The sequence below is a fragment of the Podarcis cretensis genome, assembly GCF_951804945.1.
Source record: "Podarcis cretensis genome assembly, chromosome: 1".
NCBI classification, from domain to species: Eukaryota; Metazoa; Chordata; class Lepidosauria; order Squamata; family Lacertidae; genus Podarcis; species Podarcis cretensis.
Window position 1 is genome coordinate 69766749 of NC_137170.1, and position 21666 is coordinate 69788414.

The 21666-nt window shown below is 41.8% G+C and overlaps 1 protein-coding gene across 2 annotated transcripts in view; it reads left to right on the forward strand.

Annotated features, from left to right (window-relative positions):
* The window catches only part of GALNT18 (polypeptide N-acetylgalactosaminyltransferase 18), a 372255-nt gene that overhangs the window by 75595 nt on the left and 274994 nt on the right, over window positions 1-21666 (forward strand). Inside the window, exon 1 of one of the 2 annotated variants that reach the window (XM_079966312.1) lies at window positions 19927-20636. The exons of the other annotated variant lie outside the window; for it this stretch is intronic. Within the exon in view, the coding sequence (XP_079822438.1) occupies window positions 20402-20636 (235 nt within the window). The 5' untranslated portion in view covers window positions 19927-20401. Of the gene's footprint in view, window positions 1-19926; window positions 20637-21666 lie in introns of those variants that run through there. 2 annotated transcript variants of the gene reach the window in all.

The following is a 21666-nucleotide window of genomic DNA, read 5'->3' on the forward strand; positions in this document are numbered from 1 at the left end:
ATGGTTGGTGAGGTAAGACTTCCCTGCATCAAACCCAAGAGGAAAAGAGATCACTTGAGTAACTCAGTATAGTAATTGCAACTGTGATCAATATCAAAAACATATATGCGTATCACCTGTCAGTTGTAATAAGGCTGTGCAAATGAACTGACTAATGTTCAGATACAAAAGAGAATATATTTCAAGTCACAAAATCAATTGCACAATTTGATAGGGGAAGATCTTTCCAGACTCTGGTAATCAGTTGTATTTTATGGATCATTCAACAGTAATTAAGCTGGACACAACACTGATAATCAAAATTTAACAAATTGTCCAAATTTCTCCCTTTCCCTTAAGCTCAGGTTTGCTGGTGAGGGGTGGCACTCACTTCCAGAAGAGGGAGATTGCCAGCTTGACCTCATGTGTGGGGTGAGGATGTGCCTATTTTACCAGGGCATTCTGTTCTTATAGGATGGATTAGCAGGTTGGGTGGTTCAGTTTAGTGTAATTATCTGTTTGTTCTCTTAAATAAGTTTGTGCCCATTTAACCCAAATGCATGTATAATCATGGTCTTGCTTCTGTTCCCACTTTATTATCTGAAGGCACATGGAAATGTATTTGTGCCAGTGCCTTCCGTTAAGAGTTTGGGTGTAATCCTTGACACCTCCCTTTCCATGGAGGCACAGGTTACAGCAACAGCTAAGGCGACATTTTCCATCTTCACTGCATTAAGCAGTTGGTCCCTTACCTTTCCCACCCCGATCTGGGACAGTGATCCATGCAACGGTCACCTCCAGGCTTGACTACTGTAATTCGCTCTACGTGGGGCTGCCCTTGAAACTGTCCCAGAAACTCCAGCTGGTGCAGAACGCTGCAGCGAGGCTCCTCACAGGGTCCCTGCCATGGGAGCATATTCACCCAGTGCTTTACCAGTTGCACTGGCTCCTGGTGGAGTATAGGGTCAGGTTCAAGGTGCTGGTTTTGACCTTTAAAGCCCCTTGTGGCTTAGGGCCCTTGTATTTATGGGACCGCCTCTCCTGCTGATATGCCCCACAGAGGACCTTAAGGTCCATGAATAACCATAGTTTAGAGGTCCCGGGCCCTAAGGAAGTCAGACTATCCTCCACCAGGGCCAGGGCCTTTTCAGTGATGGCTCCGACCTGGTGGAATGCTCTGTCCCATGAGACTAGAGCCCTACAGGATTTAACCTCCTTTCACTGGGCCTGTAAGACAGAGCTATTTCACCTGGCCTTTAATTTGAATTAAGCCTGATCTTTTATTTCCCTTCTCTTCCTTCCCCCTTCCCTTTTATGAAGATTACCTGCTCTGGGACCCCACAGCTAATTATTCCCTGGCCTCCTCGCTGGCCAAGTAGGACTAATTCAGCCAGCTAGCCCTGGTGACTAACTAATGTTTATTGGATGGATTTCCCCCAAATTGATTTTTGAACTTTGAATTTTATTGTTATTCATGCTTTTATACTGTATTTTATGCTGCTTCTATGTTGTATTACAAATGTTTTAAATTTGTTGTTAGCTGCCCCGAGCCTGGTTTTCTGAACTGGGAAGGGCAGGGTATAAATAAAATTACTATTATTATTATTATTATTATTATTATTATTAATTTATTTATAAGCACACTCCACTATAAGTCACCACTTCATTCTATCCTGCATATCTTCTCGATTAAACTATTTAGGGGCTAGAGATGAGCAGGAGGAGGGGGGTCTAATGTTTTTAGCTGCTGGTGTTTTAAAACAGGTATTAAGTGCATTAGATTTTTTAGTCAATCATGCAAGCCTTCAGAGGTACAAGTATAATAATCTGCACAACTGAAATAATGCAAAGTGGATGTTCTACCTCTAAGGTAGCGGTGAGGAACCTCTAGTCCATCTTTGCCCACCAGAGGGTACAGTTTGGTCCACAAGGCCACTTTCCCCAAACCATGCCTACCCATCCATCAGCTGACATCACTAAGGTATGATATAAATATAGTAGCATGGCAGAATCGCTATGTATTCATCACCATCATCATCTGTATTATTCCATTGAGCTGATCTTTCTCCAGTAGAGGAGGCTCATTCTATATTTTTACCAGAACACTGTGCATGTTGCTTTCAGGTAAATGTGTCCAGCCTCTGTATTGCAAGATGCAGATCCTTCTGAACCATGTCTTGTCTCAGTAGAAGGAGATAGGGAGAACGTCTAAAGCCCTTTCAGTACCAAGTGTTAATAAGACATGGAAACTCCCAATAATAAGTACTCAGCGTCAAGCAGCAAGAGTACAGAAACATGACAGAATGGGCATTTTGGGTTGTTTTCATTTACACTTGGCACAGACCTGAAACTATAAAGGAAACAGATTGTCATTTATATCATTTCTCCTCCTTGCAGCTTATTTGGCTTTGAAACAGACAACTATACACAGGCATCCCAGAGCAAAACTACATTGACTACATAGACACTGAACACCGCTCTGCTGAATATTTTATTTGCCATCTGGCTAGCAGAATACAAAATTACAAACACATATTAAATAAATGGAGGCTCCCCATTTTAAATAAGGAACACTTCCACCACCACCCCACCCAAACCAATTGAAAAGAATTCCAAGGATGATAGTATAGAAGACTTCTTGGCTTTGTCAGTTTCAGTGGAGTCAGGAAACTGGTGTGTGTATTTTGTCCAGTACCTGTGAAATAGCATACAAAGGAAGTCAATAAAAATTAACAACGCAATGGACCATTCATATCCAAATCAAACAGAAGCCATTAGGACTGCTGGTACCATTAATCTCCATGGGGAGGGTGCATGAGGGCAATTCCCACAGCTGAACATCACAAAATTGCAAAAGGTTTTAGGGAGATGAACTTATGGTTGAGTAACATGAACTTTTAATGATTCAAACCTAGAACCCCTTCCAAGAACATGCAAAAATGTGGAAGAGGGACTAAAGGGACTAAAAGCTCAATTCTGCATTGTTTTTTCAAAAGCCATAAAATGAAGCAGATATAGATAAAGATAAAAATATAGATATGAACTTACCACTTCTTCCTGCTTTAGGGCACATCGTGATGCACTAGTGAGTTAACAAAGCCTAGTTGAAAATGAGTTTTGTGCCATAGTGATTTGACTTTATCCAGGGTCAAATCCTCACTGGGCCATGAACCTCACTGAGTGATCTTAAGCCAGTCACTGTCTGTCAGCCTAACTTACCGTACTTCACAAGGTTGTTGTGATAAAAGAGTGAGAAGAGAAAAGGTAGGATATACAAGTGTTGAATAAATGAACTTAGTAAAGCATACTGAATTTAAGGCATAGATTTCCAGTTTTGGGAAGGACAAAGGGACAAATTTTGAGCAACAAGGTATGGAGGCTGTTAATGAAACCAACAAGCCCCACACTCCAACTCCTTCCTCAACTTAAATCATGGCTTCTATAGCTTTTTTAAACACAGTAATTGGCAGGCTCTACCTACTTGCTATGGGAGTCTACAGGGGGAGGGGGGATGCAAGGGGGGCAGTTGCCCCCTGATGAACCACAATTTCCAGATTCCCTGCTTTCATTTTTTTTAAAAAAGAGCAAGTGTGCTTCCATTGTCAGTATTTTTGGGTACGATTCAGCAACATACCAGGAAATTCAGGTTGCACAATTATAATTGATTGGGAAGTTTTGAGTAACAACCCTGCTTCCCCCCTAAATCAGACATTTTGTGAAAATGGAAGTGATGGGGAAATGCAATGGAAAGTGAGGAATCATTTTATTTTATTTTATTTTAAATCCTATACCACTTGCAGTTTATATGACATATTAAAATTATCTGTAAAAGTGGTTAAAAACAAAAAACATCTAAAAATAATTAAAATTAACAGTAAGAATGATTAAAACACATCAAAGTCTACATGTCTAGATAGTCCACATGCTTGACATAGATAACACAGGCTTTGATGTCATATTACTTATCCTCCCTGCAAACAAATCAGAATGCTGAATAGAAACCATCATCTGATCTCCTTGCTTGATAAACAGGTTGTCTTGAAGCATCCTAAATGCTTTTGAGGAATGAGATATGAGGAAAAGCATACAGGCACTATTCTTCTCTCCCCCCCCTCCCTCTCCTATCTTACACCCCCTTTGTCCCGTCCCCTGGAAAATTTCCTACAGACGCACATGCTGCTTGTATGTTGATTTTACCAGCATTTGGAGCATTTCAAGAGGTCTGCTGCTATGGGCACTTCAAACACATAAAAATGTTTTGCTTCCCTACCTAGATGAGAGAACCAAAACTGTCATATACAACGCCTGCCCTTCTCCGCTCCCCTGACCCACAAAACCACTCAGAGGTCCACCATTTCGGTCTTGAAACCATTCCGCTTTCTTTTGTAATTTGCTGTGTAACGTGCAACTGTATCATACTTTTTAAGATCCTTTCAACACTGGATCCCAAGAGCTGTTTGTAAGAGGTGCTACATAATGGAATAGTAAGAAGTCCTACATAATGAAACCTCTTGAGGGATATAAACCTGTTCCCCATCCCTTCTGATTTCTATTTTTCAAGTTACGTATAAGGCATCATTTTTTAAAAAACCCCACAGACTCATCAAGGTCAAATCTTCAGCTGTGTAACTGAGAACACTTCAGATATAGCTCTTCTAGTTTCTCTTAGTGACAATTCTTTCAGCTCAACAGAAGACATCTTCTTTATTTAACAACGGCAGATGGTAATTGTTAACATGAGTGTTTTATAGGCCTTCGAATATTGTGTATATATAATGTGCTTAGTCATCGTCATTATACTAATTAACAATACAAGGAACTGATGAGGCCTCACTGTTCTCTCTCAACCTGGTACTTCATCACAGTTTCATTACTAAGGCCTGCTTCACACATGTTGCTTTTTTTAAGCATACCCTTACATTTTGCTAAAGTGTGAATGCAACAGGCCTGAGTATGTAAATACATGTCACACAGGAAAACCTGTCAAAGCAAGCCACTTCTAAGTGTGCACTAGGCATTTAACATAGATTTGCCCCCATGAACTGTGTGAAATTGCCCTAAAATTGCAAGTTTAATTTGTGTTTTTATATAGATTGCGATCACAGACAGACGCATCTGGCGTAACTGACCACAGGTCAGCGTTACTTTATTATTTCAGAATATTTCATAGAGCTAACTGTGGGAGAAGTATCATGAAGAGAAGGCCACTCAATGCATGACCAGCAAGATGTGCTGGATTGGTGCTGACAGTGATGCTGCGTACCTGGACAGTGTGGGAACAGGGCAGGGTACCAGTAAGGTAACAACTGACCAAGGATATGCTCCGAAGCATACCATAAATAAATATGCTCAAGGCCCAAAGACATCAGGCCTTTGTAGCTATAATGGTGTGCTTGTTAAACAGATGATCTTTTGACAGGATAAATTGAAACAGATTACTGTGTCAATTGCAGACTTCCATGTTTGAAAGACCTTCTATACAGAAGCCGCAGTTAAGGGTTACAATGAAAACTGATGGACAGCTCTCTAGAGAAATGCCCGCTATTGGCTCCATTTTCATTTAATTGTATGTAAATGATCTGGTCCATGAATTGTAGTAAATAACATATTTGCCAGTGTTGATACTGCCGTCTTAGCTCTGTTTTACTGTAATGATGCTGACATGTTTCTACTATCTGCCATGCAAATTGGACTGAGGTGGTTTTTGAGGGGCTATGAGGCCATTTGTCAAACAGAACAACCCCATGTAAATTACAGTAAGAGTAAGTAGTTGTGTATATGGAATGCATCCACCATGTAATTAATGGGCCCTTGATGGAGAAAGCAACTGAACAAGTCCAGCATTTTAATTATTTGGATGTCTAGTTTTCTGAAAAATTTGCACTGGATCCTCATTTAACAGGTTTTCAAAGAGCTTTTCAAGACCTAAAGGGAGGAATTTGGGATCCCCCAGCAGTAAGAGTCCTCTTAGGCAAAATGGTTCCTTGTAGTGAGAAGAAATATATGATTTGGCTGAAACAAAACACTTTAAAATATCTAATCACAAGAACCTCCACAGCATATTTATGGACAAAAAATAGAGTTCAAATGGGGCTTTTGTGCTAATCAAAACATATAATATTAACATTCAATTGGTGGAGAAGAGTAGGTTGACTATGAAACATTATTTGGAATGAGGAAAAACTGGTAATAAGAGTAGTCAGTTATTTTTGTATAAAAAAGGCAAAAAATGTAAAGCTCTGGAATTTCAGTAAAATCTGTAGGGACAAAAAACAAAAACCCTGTCAAGAATCTTATCCATAGCAACACCTGGGGTGATTCAGACCTCAAGATTTTAATCGAAAAATGACACATGCATTAGAGAATTATTATCAAGGTCTGATCCCTATTTCCCACCACAAGTTTTGGCGGCACTGAGATGCCAAACAGTGCAAATGTAGCCCCCTTGAATGGCATTATAATGAGATTCTGTATGTGTGACTCATGCTGTTGAAGATCTATGCTATTATTTACTTTGATGTCCAATGTACACTGAACAAAGCAGAAAATTTAAATCTGGATTGAAAACATATTCAAAATGCCAATGATCACCTTAAAGTAAAATATCTCTGTGTGACCAAATATTTAATATGTAGAGTTACTGAATTTGCACTGGCAGCATGGATATAAAGGAGAATGTTTGTAGAAGAAAATATGGAATCCCTTGCATTAATCTGTGGTCCAAGTTATTCCTATAGTTCAGTTTTTAATGTGGATAATGTTCACCCTACTTCTATAAGAGGGATACTATTCCACATTATCACATTATGATTACCATTGGAATATTGTTTTTGTGCTTCAGCACACATACACACACTCACATATGGCTGGATCCAGACTAAAGAGGGAATCCAGACCCTGGCCACTGGCTTTTGGAAGCTTTTGGAGGAGCAGGGTCACTGGTGTATCTGCAGTCCCACTGAATGCAGAGATCAGGGTGGAAAGTGCAGGGGGGCAGGAAGATCACTATGCTATCCTGACACAATAGCCGCAGGAATAGCTTGGGATCCAACAGATTCTGGGCAGCCTCAGACCCTCTCTGCCTCCACAAAACCCTGCTTATTAAAGTGACATTAAAGCAAATCTGATTTGATTTCTGCTTTGGCTTAGCCCTAGAAAAGATATGGAACCAGAATGCATGGACTAGGGTATGGTTGGAACAGTAGTAAGGCAGATTGCTTCAAGGTCTAATGCCCTCAGACAAGGAAGATGGAAGGGGATATATATTCCATCAGACTCATTTGCTTGTTGTTTTGGTACCATGCTCAATATATCTCATTTTCAATAGTCTGCATATCAGTAATTAAGGTGTGAATGAAGTTTCAGCAGAGAAGGGGCATGTAACAGATGGCATATCCTATCTGATTGTTGTATTGTTGTAGGTCTACGAAGTTGCTGGTGTAAAAGCGGAGACTAGAATCTGGTTGGTTGCAACAATTTGAATTTATGGTGACTTCTACAGCCACCATCAGTATGAGGTTGAGGTTTGTGTCTCCTGCCAGTGCCAAGAGTTTGGATTTGATATCCCGTTTTATCACTACCCGAAGGAGTCTCAAAGCGGCTAACATTCTCCTTTCCCTTCCTGCCCCACCACAAACACTCTGTGAGGTGAGTGGGGCTGAGAGACTTCAAAGTGTGACTAGCCCAAGGTCACCCAGCAGCTGCATGTGGAGGAGCGGAGACACGAACCCGGTTCACCAGATTATGAGTCCACCACTCTTAACCACTACACCACACTGGCTCTCCTTGAGGTTGTGCAATACCATGCATGTTGTTTCTGTAATTGGGAGAAATCCTACTTTGCTAGAGATCTGGGCCCCTCTCAAATCAGAGATGGGAGAGGAGTATTAAGTGGTCCAGGTGACGTGCATAAGTCCATTACCCCTTCAGATATTAATAGTCTGTCTTATTTCTGTATGCGTGTCCCCTTGTATGTGGGTTGTAATATTGCTGAGTGTGAGTGGTTTATGTACGGGTAGGTAATAGATATAATGTTTGATGTAGTGAATGGTTGTGGTACTTGTGTGAAATGGGTACATAGTGAGATTGGATGAATGATTTTATGTACCTGTATGTTGTGTTGCTTGAAATTGTACATTACATTGCCTTGTAGTGCTTTCTGATTTTATTTATTTTATATCATGTTTATGGATATTTTTATGCATTTTGTTATGTGAATCATTGGATATGGTTTTATTGTGTATGCAAACTGCTTTGAGATCTGTTGGATAGTAGAGTGGTCTACAAATGGAAATAATAATAAACTGAAGAGTCTTTCCCAGTGAACAAGCTATTTGAGATTAGCAAAAGGATTTCATATTTCTAGCACAAGCTTTGCTAAGGGGCAAAACAGTAGCTGGACAACAATATTAGTCATGTTCAGCTGCTGTCCCAACAGGAGAATAAATGTAATTAAGGACATTTCATTAACAGTAGAGAAAATACTCATTCCAAGGTCTGCTACAGTTTTAAAATAGCATGAGCACATAATTGAGTGTGTGAGAAGGAATGGTGTGTGTGTGTGTGTCTCTCTGTGTGTTTATTAACAATGTTTGTATACCACGTCATAACATTTTTGTGGAAAAGTGTCACACAAATGTCATATACACTAACAGCGGATTCAGGTACTGTGTTTTAAGAACCATGTAGTAAAAACAAGGCTATCAGTTAGCCTTATGGGAATCTGCAAGGTCTGCAGAAGTTAAAAAAATATTTAGGGGGGAAAACCAACATAACCGAAAACAGGCCCAAGAAGGCTGAGCACACTCAGTTTTCACAGAATGCTGAATATCTGTTGTTTGGGGGGACAGGACTAAAAATAAATGAGGGGGAACGGTATGGAATATGTCATGTTGGAAGGCTGGGGCACTGAACAGGAGTACTCCACACTGCAACATTTTATTGCAGCCACCATCACCGCCATTTTATGCTAAATAACAGCCAAAATCACAGAAATGAAATGGCATATTATTTGTCTTTATTCTGCTTCCAGATTATAAAATGCTAGATATGCCAGCACTTGGCACTACTAAATGTTCTGGGCAAAGGCTTGTTCTGAATCATGGGATCATTGAGAACAAGTTAAATTACCTAAATGTCCTTGTCTTACTTATAGCCACCCTCCCATTTGTCTGCGTCAGCACCGCTCACCACTCACAATCAGGCTTTCCTGGTGTTTGTATGAAGCAAAATTATCTTAGGGCCAGCTCTTGTCTACACGACACATCACAACGGAGATTTCTGATCACCAATTCTTTGTGCATTATAAATTAAGAAGCTAAGCAAAGGAGCCTGTGATCAGTTTATAATGAAGGCAGAGATTTAGCAAGTGGAAATTATATAAGAATAATGGTGGGGGCAGAATGGGGATAGAATGAAGAAAAGTGGAACTGATTATCAGCTGCTGGGAAGTGAATGCAGCTGTTGTGCTCAGGCTCTGCTTGCAGGTTTCATGTTGGTTACTGTGAGAGCAGTTTTGGACTAGATGCGCTTTTGGCCTGATCCAGCAGAGCTCTTGCTGCTTATCTAAAGAGAAGTAATAAGCAGAGATATTGAGAGTTGAAAGAAAAGGAAGAGCAGAATAAGCAGAGGAAAGCAAGCTCATCCACTAAATCTGTCAGCACCCTGACTGTGCTGCCCCTTTCCTGCATTCTTTTTTTCTTTTTACTCAGTGCTCTTGGGACTGGTGGACTCTACACTTATATTCTAATTAGTCTTATTATTAGCTCACTCCAGCTGTTGTATTACAACGCTGAATGGCAATGTACAGTTAGAGGCGCATGCTGAGCTAATTAGCTCATTGAATTGAAGAGTGAACTTCTGGCCTTCACCTTACAAACCCCAGAGACCTTTCTGTGTCTTGTTCAGCTGACTGAACAACCATCACACACAGGCACAAGCCACTATCGTGAGGCTGATGCCACATCCCTCTCAGGCCCCATATGCACTACACATTGAAAGCAGTATCATGCCACTTTAAATGATCTTGACTCCCCTCTCCTAGGCAAATCCTGGGAATGGTAGTTTATTAAGGATAATAAACATTGGCAGGAGAGTCCCTATTCTCTTCACAGAGCTACAATTCCCAGAGTTCCCTGGAAAGAGGGATTGACTGTTAAACCACTCTGAGGCTTATAGCTCTGTGAGGGGAGTTGTTGTTGTTTAGCCATTTAGTTGTGTCCGACTCTTCGTGACCCCATGGACCGGAGCATGCCAGGCACTCCTGCCTTCCACTGCCTCATGCAGTTTGGTCAAACTCATGCTAGTGGCTTCAAGAACATTGTCCAACCATCTCGTCCTCTGTCGTCCCCTTCTCCTTGTACCCTCCATCTTTCCCAACATCAGGGTCTTTTGTGAGGGGAATTGGGGTCCCCTAATCCTCATCACTCCGAAGAAACTATAGTTTGCTGGTTTCCTTGGGGGAAGCCATGACTATTTGGAGTGGTATGATACTGCTTTATAGTGCAGATGGGGCCTCAATGGCCCCAGCTGAAATAACAGTATCAAAGTACGGTACTTACTGATTCAGTAATACTCTCAGAACAAGATTCCCCTTATTTTAAATTGTGATGAATGAGCAAGTGAGCTCTCACTCATTTTCTGCCTAGTTCTAACAGTCCTGAATAGAAAAAATGTTACTTACTGAAGAACGCTCAAAATCTATATTTTCAAATGAAGGATCGGATGGCAAGGGAGAAAATAGCAGAAAATCCATTCAAATAGTGTAATCTTTGAGAACAAATTCACCCAGGTTCCACCTAGGAAATCTGGGTAGTGATGCTTTTATATATATATATATATATATATATATATATATATATATATTGTAAATGGAACACTTGTGGGCTTCTCACAGGCATCTGGTTGGCTACTGTGAGAACAGGTTGCTGGAGTTAATAATAATAATAATAATAATAATAATAATAATAATAATAATATTTTTATATATACCCCCCTGGGTATATATAGATGGGCCTTTCGTCTGATCCAGCAGGGCTCTTCTTGCATTCTGTGTTTTTTAAAGAGTGATAAGAGAAGACTCGACTCACTGGAAAAGACCCTGATGTTGGAAAAGATTGAAGGCACAAGGAGAAGGGGACGACAGAGGACAAGATGGTTGGACAGTGTTCTCGAAGCCACCAGCATGAGTTTGACCAAACTGCGGGAGGCAGTGGAAGACAGGAGTGCCTGGCGTGCTCTGGTCCATGGGGTCATGAAGAGTCGGACACGACTAAATGACTAAACAACAACACAACTGAACCTTGACCTTGTCATACCACAGATATGCATGCCACCCAAAGAAATTATTAAAACCTTCCAAATCTAAAATGTCTGTGTTCTTAAGAAGCAGCCAGTCCTTCAACCAGCAGAAAGCTGCTGACTCATAGTAAAGTTTCAAGTCTGGCAGGGCAAATCCCCCCCTTTCCTTTGCATCAGTTAAAATCTTAAATTTTATTCTGGGTTTTTTGCCCTGCCAGATAAATTTAGAGATATCTTGCTGCCATCTCTTGAAACACTCCATCTTATCAACAATTTGCAATGTTTGGAACAAAAATAACATTCTAGGCAATACATTCATCTTAATAGCTGCTATTCGACCAGACAAGGAAAGCTTCAAGTTTGACCAGATTTCTAGATCTTTTTTCACTTGGTTCCAAAATTTCTCATAATTATCTTTAAATAAGTTCAAATTTTTAGCTGTCATGTTAATCCCCAAATATTTTACACTTTTGACCACAGTTAAACCTGTTTCAGTCTGAAACCTCTCCTTCTCTCTTACTGTTAGATTTTTCTCTAGTACCTTTGTCTTAAATTTATTTAATTTAAATCCTGCCACTTGACCAAACTCTTGAATTATTTCCAAAACCCTTTTCGTACTAGATTCCGGCTCTTGTAATGTAAGTACCAAGTCATCTGCAAATGCTCTCAATTTATATTGTCTCGCTCCGACCTGAACCCCTTTAACCAGCTGATCTTTCCTTATCATGTTCAGCAAAACCTCCAGGACCAAAATAAAAAGTAGTGGGGAAATTGGGCACCCCTGACGTGTCCCTTTTTCTATCTTAAGCTCTTCAGTAATTACGTTATTTACTATTAACTTTGCTTTTTGTTCAGAATAAATTGCGCCTATACCGTTTTCAAAACCTTGGCCTACCCCCATCCCATGGAGATTCTTCTTCATAAAGGTCCAAGAAATATTGTCAAAGGCTTTCTCCGCGTCCACAAATATCAGAACAGCTTTTGTGTTAATATTAACTTCTAGCATTTCCAAAATGTCTATTATATTCCTTACATTAATAGAGAAATTGGGCGGTAGTTCTTAAGTTGAGTCTTTTCAGTCTCTGTCTTCGGTATAAGCGTGATAAAAGCCTCTTTCCACGTATCAGGTGCTTCTTTCCCCTCAAGAATTTCATTACAGACTCCCTTCAAAGGTTGTATTAGCCATTCTTTTAACGCCTTGTAATATTTGGAAGTCAGTCCATCAGGCCCCGGAGATTTGCCCAGTTTCATGTTTTGGATGGCATCTTCTATTTCTTGTTCAGTTATTTTCTGATTCAGAAGCACTTTGTCTTCACTTGAAATTTCCTTCATCCCATTTTTCTCCAGAAATTGTTCTATGTCAATGTCTTTTTGTGGCCCTTGTGCGTATAATTGTTTAAAGTATCTCTGGAAGCAGCTTCTAATTTCAGTTGGATTATTAATGTTCTTTCCATCCACTTCTAAATTTGTCACTGTATTTAGTTTTTGTCTCTTCTTTAATTGCCAAGCCAAAAGTTTCCCACATTTATCAGCAGATTCAAACGTTTTCTGTCTCATTTGTTTAATTTTCCATTCTATTTCTTGATTCATCAGTTCCATATACTGAATTTGGTGTAATTTAATCTCTCTCAAGATCTCCTGAGACTTTGGTTTTGATCTCAATTTCTTTTCTCCTTCTTTAATTTTTTCTAAGATCTTATCCTTTTTCTCATTTTGGCTTTTCTTTTTTATTGCATTTTGTTGTATCAAGAAACCTCTCATAACCGCTTTGCTTGCATCCCAGATTATTCTTTTTTTCCACGTTGGTCCTCATGTTAATCTCAAAGTAGTCTCTTAATGTTTTTTGGGCCTTTTTACAAAATTCTTTGTCTCTGAATAATGTATCATTCATCCTCCATCTGAAAGTGCCAACTGTTGTTTGATTCATCTCCATCTTCACGGCGTTATGGTCGGAGCAAGTTTTTGGGCAGATTTCCACTTTTTTTTATCTTCGATGCCAGTCCTCTAGTAACCCATATTTGGTCAACTCTAGTCCAGGTCATTTTGGCTTCAGAAAAAAAGGTTCCTTCTCTTTCAAGGGGATTTTTTAATCTCCAAATATCAACCAAGTCCATATTGTCAGTCATTTCAAAAAAGGTTTTTGGTAGTCTTCCGTCCTTAGAAATTACTTGTCTTTGTGCTTTATCCATGTTTGTAGAAACAACTCCATTCATATCTCCCATCAAGATTACGTTGAAGTCCATATAATCCAGCAAAGTCTCATGCAACTTTTTGAAGAATTCAGATTTGCCTTCATTCGGTGCATAGATTCCTAAAATCAGAAATTTCTGACCTTGAACTTGAATTTCAATTGCCAAATATCTTCCTTGTTCATCTTTAAATATTTGTTTCGGCATCAATCTGTCCTTTGCATATATAACCACTCCTCTTTTTTTCACTCTGTCAGATGAAATAAATTCTTGTCCTAATTTCTTATTAATAAGTAGTTTTCTATGTGTTCTTGTCACATGTGTCTCTTGCAGGCAAATCAAGTCCAATTGTTGTTTCTGTAAAATATGAAAAACGTTCTTCCTCTTCCGAGGAATATTCAGGCCATTGCAATTCCAGCTCAATAGTCGCAGAGCCGTGATGGGGTTATTTACTTACTCCTACTGCTCCCAACCGTTGCTCTTCCTCTGTTGGTGGCTGTAATCCAAATGATAGGTTTGCTAGATCCAGTAGTCCTTTTCCTGATGTTATAGTCTCCTCTCCAGATTCCACTTCCTTCACCAGGTCCTCTTTGTGGTCTCTCAAAAATTTATCTTTGTCACTCGGTGTCTTTATTCTGACTTTCTTTCCTCTGTATTTGAAAGATAGGCCTTGGGGGAATTCCCACCTAAAGAAGATTCCGCTTTTTTTCAGTAGCACGACCAGATCTTTGTAATCCTCTCTTGCATCTAAAATGGGCTTAGGAATATCTTTGAAGATCTCCACGAAAGAATCTTCAATTTGCAATGTATTTTGATAGTGCAAATTTAAAATTCTATCTCTTTCCTCCTTTGATCCCAAAGAAATCAAACAGTCTCTTGGCTTATTCTTTTTTTGTCTTATTCCAAGTCTAAATGCACTCACAATCTTGACCTCCTCCCCCTGCGGGCCCTCTTGCCAAAAGTCAGAAAATTCTTTTGTAAGAAAGTCCACCAAGTTGTCCTGCTCACTTTCTGGCACGAACCTCAATCTTAAGTTGCGATCCCTCCTCTGAAGGTCTATCATAGCAAAGGATAAATCATGGTCCGCCAGCTTCTTTACAACCGGTGGTATTTTTCCCTGCGTTTCAGTTGCAATCTCCTTTGCCTCCTCAGCAATCTTTCGAGTAGTAGCTGATTCTTCTAAAAGCCTCCCAATATTTTGGGCATTAGCAGTCACGTGAGTTCCCAATTCCTTTAAACTGGAAGTATTCAGGTCAAGTTTTTTTGAGATCTCAGCTACTTGTTTACTTGTATCAGTCCCTTGTTTCGTTAAAAGTTCCAGAGATTCATTTATTTTTCCAAGAGCTTTCGTCAAAGCATCTTCTGCAGACATAGTTTTAGATTTTATTTGTGAGGCCGCAGCTGCTCCTATCACTGAGGCCCTTCTTTGCTGTGTAGTACTGTAAGTTTTGCCGGATCTGAGGTTTTTCTCCTGAGCCAGCTCTATTTTTCCTTTGCCATCTGCCATGCCACTATCAGCCAGGCCAAGGTCAGTCTCACACTCCTAGATTTGTTTTTACTAGTAAATTTCCAGTGGCTCAGCTTCTAGTTACTCAGTTGTTTCCCACAAAGTTACAAAGTCAGGAAAGCATTGTACAACGTTTGGATTAGGTATAAGGACCTACTGGAGAATAAAACTCCAAGGTGGCTCTCATCATTGGAGGCAAAAGCTGTGAAAAAACTTAATATGGATTGTATATGGCCGAAATATTGGGAAATTCTAGAACAGGAGGGTAGTAATTTAAAACTGCAGAGTTTTGAGAAACTAAAGGATAAAGTGCGAGATTGGTTTCACTATTATCAAATTCTAGAGGTATATAAGATGGATAAGAAAATTGGCTTCCAGATGGAGAAATCCAAATTGGAAACAGAACTGTTAGAACCCAATACTAAGAATTTATCAAAAATGTATAACTTGCTGCTGAAATGGAATACACAGGATGAAATAGTCAAATCAGCTATGATTAAGTGGGCGCAAGATATTGGTCATAACATTATGTTTGCTGACTGGGAAAGGTTGTGGACCACCGGTATGAAATTCACGGCGTGTAACGCCCTGAAAGAAAATATTATGAAAATGATTTATAGGTGGTACATGACCCCAGTCAAGCTTGCAAAAATCTACCACTTGTCATAGAATAAATGTTGAAAGTGTAAAGAAAGTGAAGGCTCATTCTTCCACCTCTGGTGGACGTGCCCAAGGATTAAGGCTTTCTGGGAAATGATATATAATGAAATGAAAAAGATGTTTAAGTACACTTTCCTGAAGAAACCAGAGGCCTTTCTCCTGGGTATGGTCAGCCATGTGGTGTTAAAGAAGTACAGAACTTTATTTTTGTATGCCACAACAGCAGCAAGGATCCTTATTGCAAAGTATTGGAAGACATCAGATCTACCCACTCTGGAAGAATGGCAGATGAAAATGACAGATTACATGGGACTCGCAGAAATGACGGGCAGAATCTGAGACCAGGAGAAAGAGACAGTGGAAGAAGATTGGAAGAAATTTAAGGACTATCTTAATAAATATTATAAGATTAATGAATGTTAGATTGACATGGATTTAAAATAACGTGGTTTTCAGAGACGATGAGTATGAAAAAGAATGGAAGTGGTAAAAAAATATTTGGGAAATAAGGGTATGGATTTGCTGATGGGATAATGAAATTAGAATACAGAACGGTGAGGTATGAGGAAGTCGGTGAAACTAGGTTGAGAAAATAAGGTTTGAAAGTTATACTTGTTGTCTTTGCTTGTGTCTGTTTTTATTGTTGTTGTTGTTGTTTTTTATGTCTTTATTGGAAAATTTAATAAATATCATTTTTTAAAAAAACAACAACAACACAACTATAAGATTGATTGTTCAGACTGGGGAAATGAATGCTGCTTGTTGTTCATATGTGCTTAGTCACATGCTGCTTGCTACTTAATATTTAATTGCAATCAAATAATATATTTTAAGTAAATTAATCATGATTGTTTTTTATGCCTCATGGTATTCAACAAAATAGGTGGTTCGCAGGTGTAATCATCTGCGGTTTGAAACGCAGAGTAGGTTATTGCTTCTCTTTGGCTTCTCTAACAAATGCCTCTGCTCATTATATTATATATATATATATATATATATATATACACACACACATATATATTAAACAGAACTGTGTGGCACAATCTTCCCCAATTTAGTGCTAGTAAAATGTTTTGGACACCAACTCCCATCAGTCCCAGCCAGGACGAACAATGGTCAAGGATGATGGGACCTCTAACACAAAACATCTGGAGGCTGGGCAAGGCTGGTGTAGTAGGTAGATTGTTGGATTTTGTATGGGAAGAGCTGAGTTCAAATCTTTGCTTTATTTGGCAATCTAGTGGAAGTCATTGGCTCTGCTTAAGCCTGCTTAAACACAGGAAGTGATGTAAGGATTGATTTAAAAAATGAACAGTAAAGCTTTTTGAACCCAAACATTTACATAACTAAATGACTGAAAATATTAAATGTAGTTGGAGTATGTGTACCTTCTGCACTGCAGGTCACCAATCTGGAAAAGAGCTATTATATAAGAGCAATGGGGGTGGGGGGTGGGAAACGGGGACAATGGCTGATATGACTGTTCCACTTCTGTGCCTAGCAAACTATACGGACCTAATCCCTGGAGTTCGAATTACAGAGGGGGACAGAGAAAGGCAGTGCCCATTAATATTGGTACATATTAGTTCATAGTTACGAGGTCAGAGGGCATTGCTGTTCCCTCACCTATGCCTCAGTTTATCAAAGGGCTGAGCAAGTTAGAGCCTTCCGATGCTTTGGGCACCTATTTAATTGCTTTATAGCAGTCAGTGTGCTGAGTAGTGTTCGAATTACAGAGGGGGACAGAGAAAGGCAGTGCCCATTAATATTGGTAGAGGACTGTTATACCATTTATTGGAAGGTCCTGTGCAAAAAGAACAAGCAACCCTGTAAAACAGGAATGGCTGAGGGGCAAGCTGCCCATCGCAGTGCAGCTGAGCGGGTTTTTTTTCTAAAACAAAAACCAAGAACCCCTACTCCATGACAAAAATACCTCAGAAGAGAGCCATCAATGTGCAAAAAAGATAAAAGGATGTGAGAGAAGGGAGGATACTAAACCATTTCATGTCAGGTGATTCATATTATATAGAAAGCTGTAGCTGAAGTGTTTGTGAAACAAATATTCATAGGAGTTTTTCCTCAAACAGAGCCCCCCTCCTAATCATTTACTGGAATCCAGTTTGCTGTAGTCCAAGGATGGAGAACCTTTTTTGTTTTGTTTTCTCAAAGGTATACAGGTGACAAGCATTTTGCGTGCAGGTTCTGTTCATGGCTCCCATGCAAATTGGCAAAGCGCACATAAGCCTGCCCCACCCTGCCCTCTTCCTGGTCCAAAAGGACCCACATGTTGCTAGTCATGCACCAATTGTATGCAAACAAAATGGTCACCACCTGTACTGGCAGTGAGTGGAACCAAGGCCAGTACTGTAGTGATGACCACTAACTTAGATGTCTTTAAAAGAAATTCACTGGGGAGAAGGTTATCAGTGGTTACTAGTCACAATGGATATGTTCTTCCTCCTCTGTCAGAGGTAGCATGCCTTTGAATGCCAGCTGCTGGGGAAAGGGATTACAGGTGGGGAGAGTGTTGTTTTGCTCAAGTTCTGCTTATGGGTTTCTCATAGGCAACTTGTTGGCCACTGTGCAAACAAGAAGTTGAACAAGATGGACCTTTGACCTGATCCAGCAAGCTCTCTCTCTTTTGTTCTTATGTGTGGAGCCAGGGCAAAAGTACACCCACTTTTGTATCCTTCTCTCAGTGTGTCACCCCATCTCACTCTCTGTTATCCCAGCTTTATCTCTCCAACACTCTCCTCCCAAAAAACACAGCTATTTTGTCTTTCATGGAATATTAATTGTACTATTGTAGCAGTGGTTTTAGTCTGTAACTTTTATCTTATTGAACTCTGCTTTGGTAGCTTTGGGCTGTGGAGCACTTTATAAAAAGATTGCATATAAACGAACACAGAGATTGTTTACAGAAGGCTTCACCAACCCCATCTATTGCTCTGTTTCAGCTCTGTCCATTTTCATTTCCCCCCTCCTGTTCCCATCCTCTCCCTCCCAGGCTGATGGTCTGCGTAAGTTCAGAGAAGCATAGACCTGATGTCTTTGGTGCACATAAGGGAGGGTCAGACTTGTCAAATAATAAAGTTTGGCCATGACACTTGAAGTTGGTGTCATTTTTGCAATACTGTGTGGGCTAAGCACCTAAAGAAGTTTGATTAGAGCCATGCAAGTTTAGACAGTGGGCAGCATGTCCACGCAAAGAAGAGATGCTGCTAGAAATAGGAATAATATGCAGAGTGTTTCTATAGTGTTTGACTTTGACCTGTAAAACCCCTTTGACTTTTAACTGTTTTTGTTTTTGCTAGTTTGTCTTTCATCTTTTTGTGTACTATGTTAGTTTCGTGTAAGGCACCTTGCGTATTTTTGCAGAAAGGTGGGTTATAAATTCAGCAACAACAATAACAGTGTCACCCAATGATGCAGCAGCACTTGGGAGTTCTTGGGAGGGTACACAGAAAAAGAGACTGTGAGTTACTGTATTTCTGGAGAAGAACATAATAACAAGCAACAATCATGCAATTAGAGCCATATAGTTAGCAATCAGAAGCACTCGAACAAGCGGTGAACTGGGCCGGGACTTTAATTCATTGCCAGATTGGGGAATTACTGAATACATGCAGCCAAAGAGGAAGGGACCCGGCGGTTTATAGGCGCCAGGGGGATTTCCCTTGCTTTGTCCCAGCAGCAGATCAATGAGATTCTAAGATGAGGAGCCGCCTTAAGAGCTGCCCGAGCAATAATCGCCTTATTTGCTTCAAAATACCTTATTGACCCCCTTAGTCACGGTGGGCGCCGCAGGTGGTGGCAATAAACAGGAGCCAAATAAAAACAGCGAGGCGCAGCAGGTTCTCCAAGAAGCAGAAGAGAGAGGCTGGGCTGGAAAACAAATAGAATTAACCTTTTCCTCTCACATTCGGTGAGGGCGGTAAAACTTCAGCAGGCCCGGTGGGTGGGTTGCAGGAGCCTCCGAGCTTAATGTGCGCTGCAGGTTGGCTCCCCGGCCGGGAGTTTCCACCTCGCAAACGCCCTCGCACTAAGCGCGCGCACCTAACAACGCACAGAGCCAGCTAGCGAGTGAGCGACTGAGAGGAAGGCATGCGATACAGCAGGTGGGCCTCTGACGAAGCCCCCTCCCTCCCGCGTCCCCATTGGTTGGGCAATCGGTGCCGCCGGCGCGCTCTGGGGCGGCGCCTCTCGCTCATTGGAGAGGAGGCCTGCCGGTCTGCGGGCCGTACACACCGACTCGCCCGCTCGCAGCTTCCAAGGGCTGGCTTTGGAGCAGTGGCTGCGAGGCTGTGGGAAGCAGCGCCGACAAGGAGAACAAAGTTTTCGCAACATTTGGGCACCTGACTCCGCACCTTTCCACGCGCCTGGCGTCCGGGGCGAAGCTGCTCAGCCTGGAAGAGGACGGGTTTGCTCTTGTTGCAGCTCTTGAGGGGTGGGAAGGCAAAAAAGTTTTAGGCGCTTTTTATTTTATTATTTTAAGCCTGCGGGAACCTCGAGGCGCCAACTCTCCCCTCAGCTCTGCTTCGGGGTAGGGCAAGGGATGTTCCTGGTCCGGTTTCGCATGGGAACTCACTGACTTGAGCGGCGTGCTGCGCGCTCCCCAGTCCTCGGAGAAAGTGAAGGCAGGCTGTTAATAATATACACGCCGACTATTTCTTTATAGCGTGCCGTGGGTTTGTGTGTTTCTCCCTCGCCGCCCCGTTTGGTAACCGGACCACAGGGTTTCCTTGGAGCTATATGGAGGGATCTCAGCATGGTTTGCACCAGGAAAACCAAAACTTTGGTGTCCACCTGCGTGATCCTGAGTGGAATGACTAACATCATCTGCTTGCTCTACGTGGGCTGGGTGACCAACTACATTGCCACGGTCTATGTGAAAGTGCAGGAGCCGATCTCGGAGAAAAAGTTAGAGGAAGACAAAGGGGACACTTTAAGGATTATAGAAAGGCTGGACCATTTGGAGAATGTCATCAAGCAGCACATACAAGGTACTTCGTCTCTTCCTCCAATTTTCTGCATTTAAATCGTGTCTGCAGGTTGCACTAATGCTTTTTTTTTTTTAACCGTATGCGTGGTGGTTCCCCCCAGGTCAAATGCCTTTTGCCATGGGGCGGGATGGAGGAGGGCGAGATGGGGGGCGGGGGACAGAGAGAAGAGATCCATTCAGAGGGAAGAATCGGGGGCTTTGTGCAGCAGGCTGACTCTTCCTGGCCAGGCGAAAGTTCCTTCGTGGCTGCTGCTGCCGCCGCCGCCGCCTCTTGCGGGCTAGCTGCTTGGCGAGCCCGCCGGCCCCGGCTGCAGCAGGAAGAAGAGGAGCGCGGGCTCCGGTTGCGGAGCTCGCACGCTGTTGGCTCGGCTAAGGGACGCCCTGTTGGGTTGATCTTTATTTATTCTCTCTCTACCCCCCCCCACCTCGACTGAAAGAAGCTTTTGGGTGAGCGAGCGGCAGGGGGCTCCTGGAGGCTGCTTGGTGCTGGCTCGATTCCCCCCCCCCCCCCTTTCCCTCTGCCGAAGAAGTTAAATGTAGCCGATGCCCGCCCGGAGCCTCCACCGATGGCCGTGCCCAACCCAGAGCTTTGCAGAAGCCAGCACTTTCAGGCATTCGCACGACGCCGATAAGATGGTGAGCCTTGCTCGGCCAGGACTGAGCTCCGGGGACGCGGGGTGGCTGGCTGCGGGGTGTCGATCCCATTCAGCAGCGCACCGGGAGCGGAATCTCCTAGGCGCCGAGTTGGGTGGGCGCTGTGGGTGTCCCCGTTGCTGCAAGAAACCTGCTAGGAGAAGCGGCGCTGGGTGGGAAGAGTTGGGAGAGCTTGCTCCATGGAGATATCGGTGCCCCCCCTTTACGATCCGTTGCGCTGCTTTCCTTGGGGGGGGGCTGTATTAGAGCTGTTTCTCGTTCTCTCTTCGCCCCTCCTCCCCATCTTCTGTCCTCCAACTCCTGGTCTAGTATGATTAACTACTTTTGCATATGCATATAATATCTGGGGTTTGGGGTCTTGTTTACTAGAATGTGCT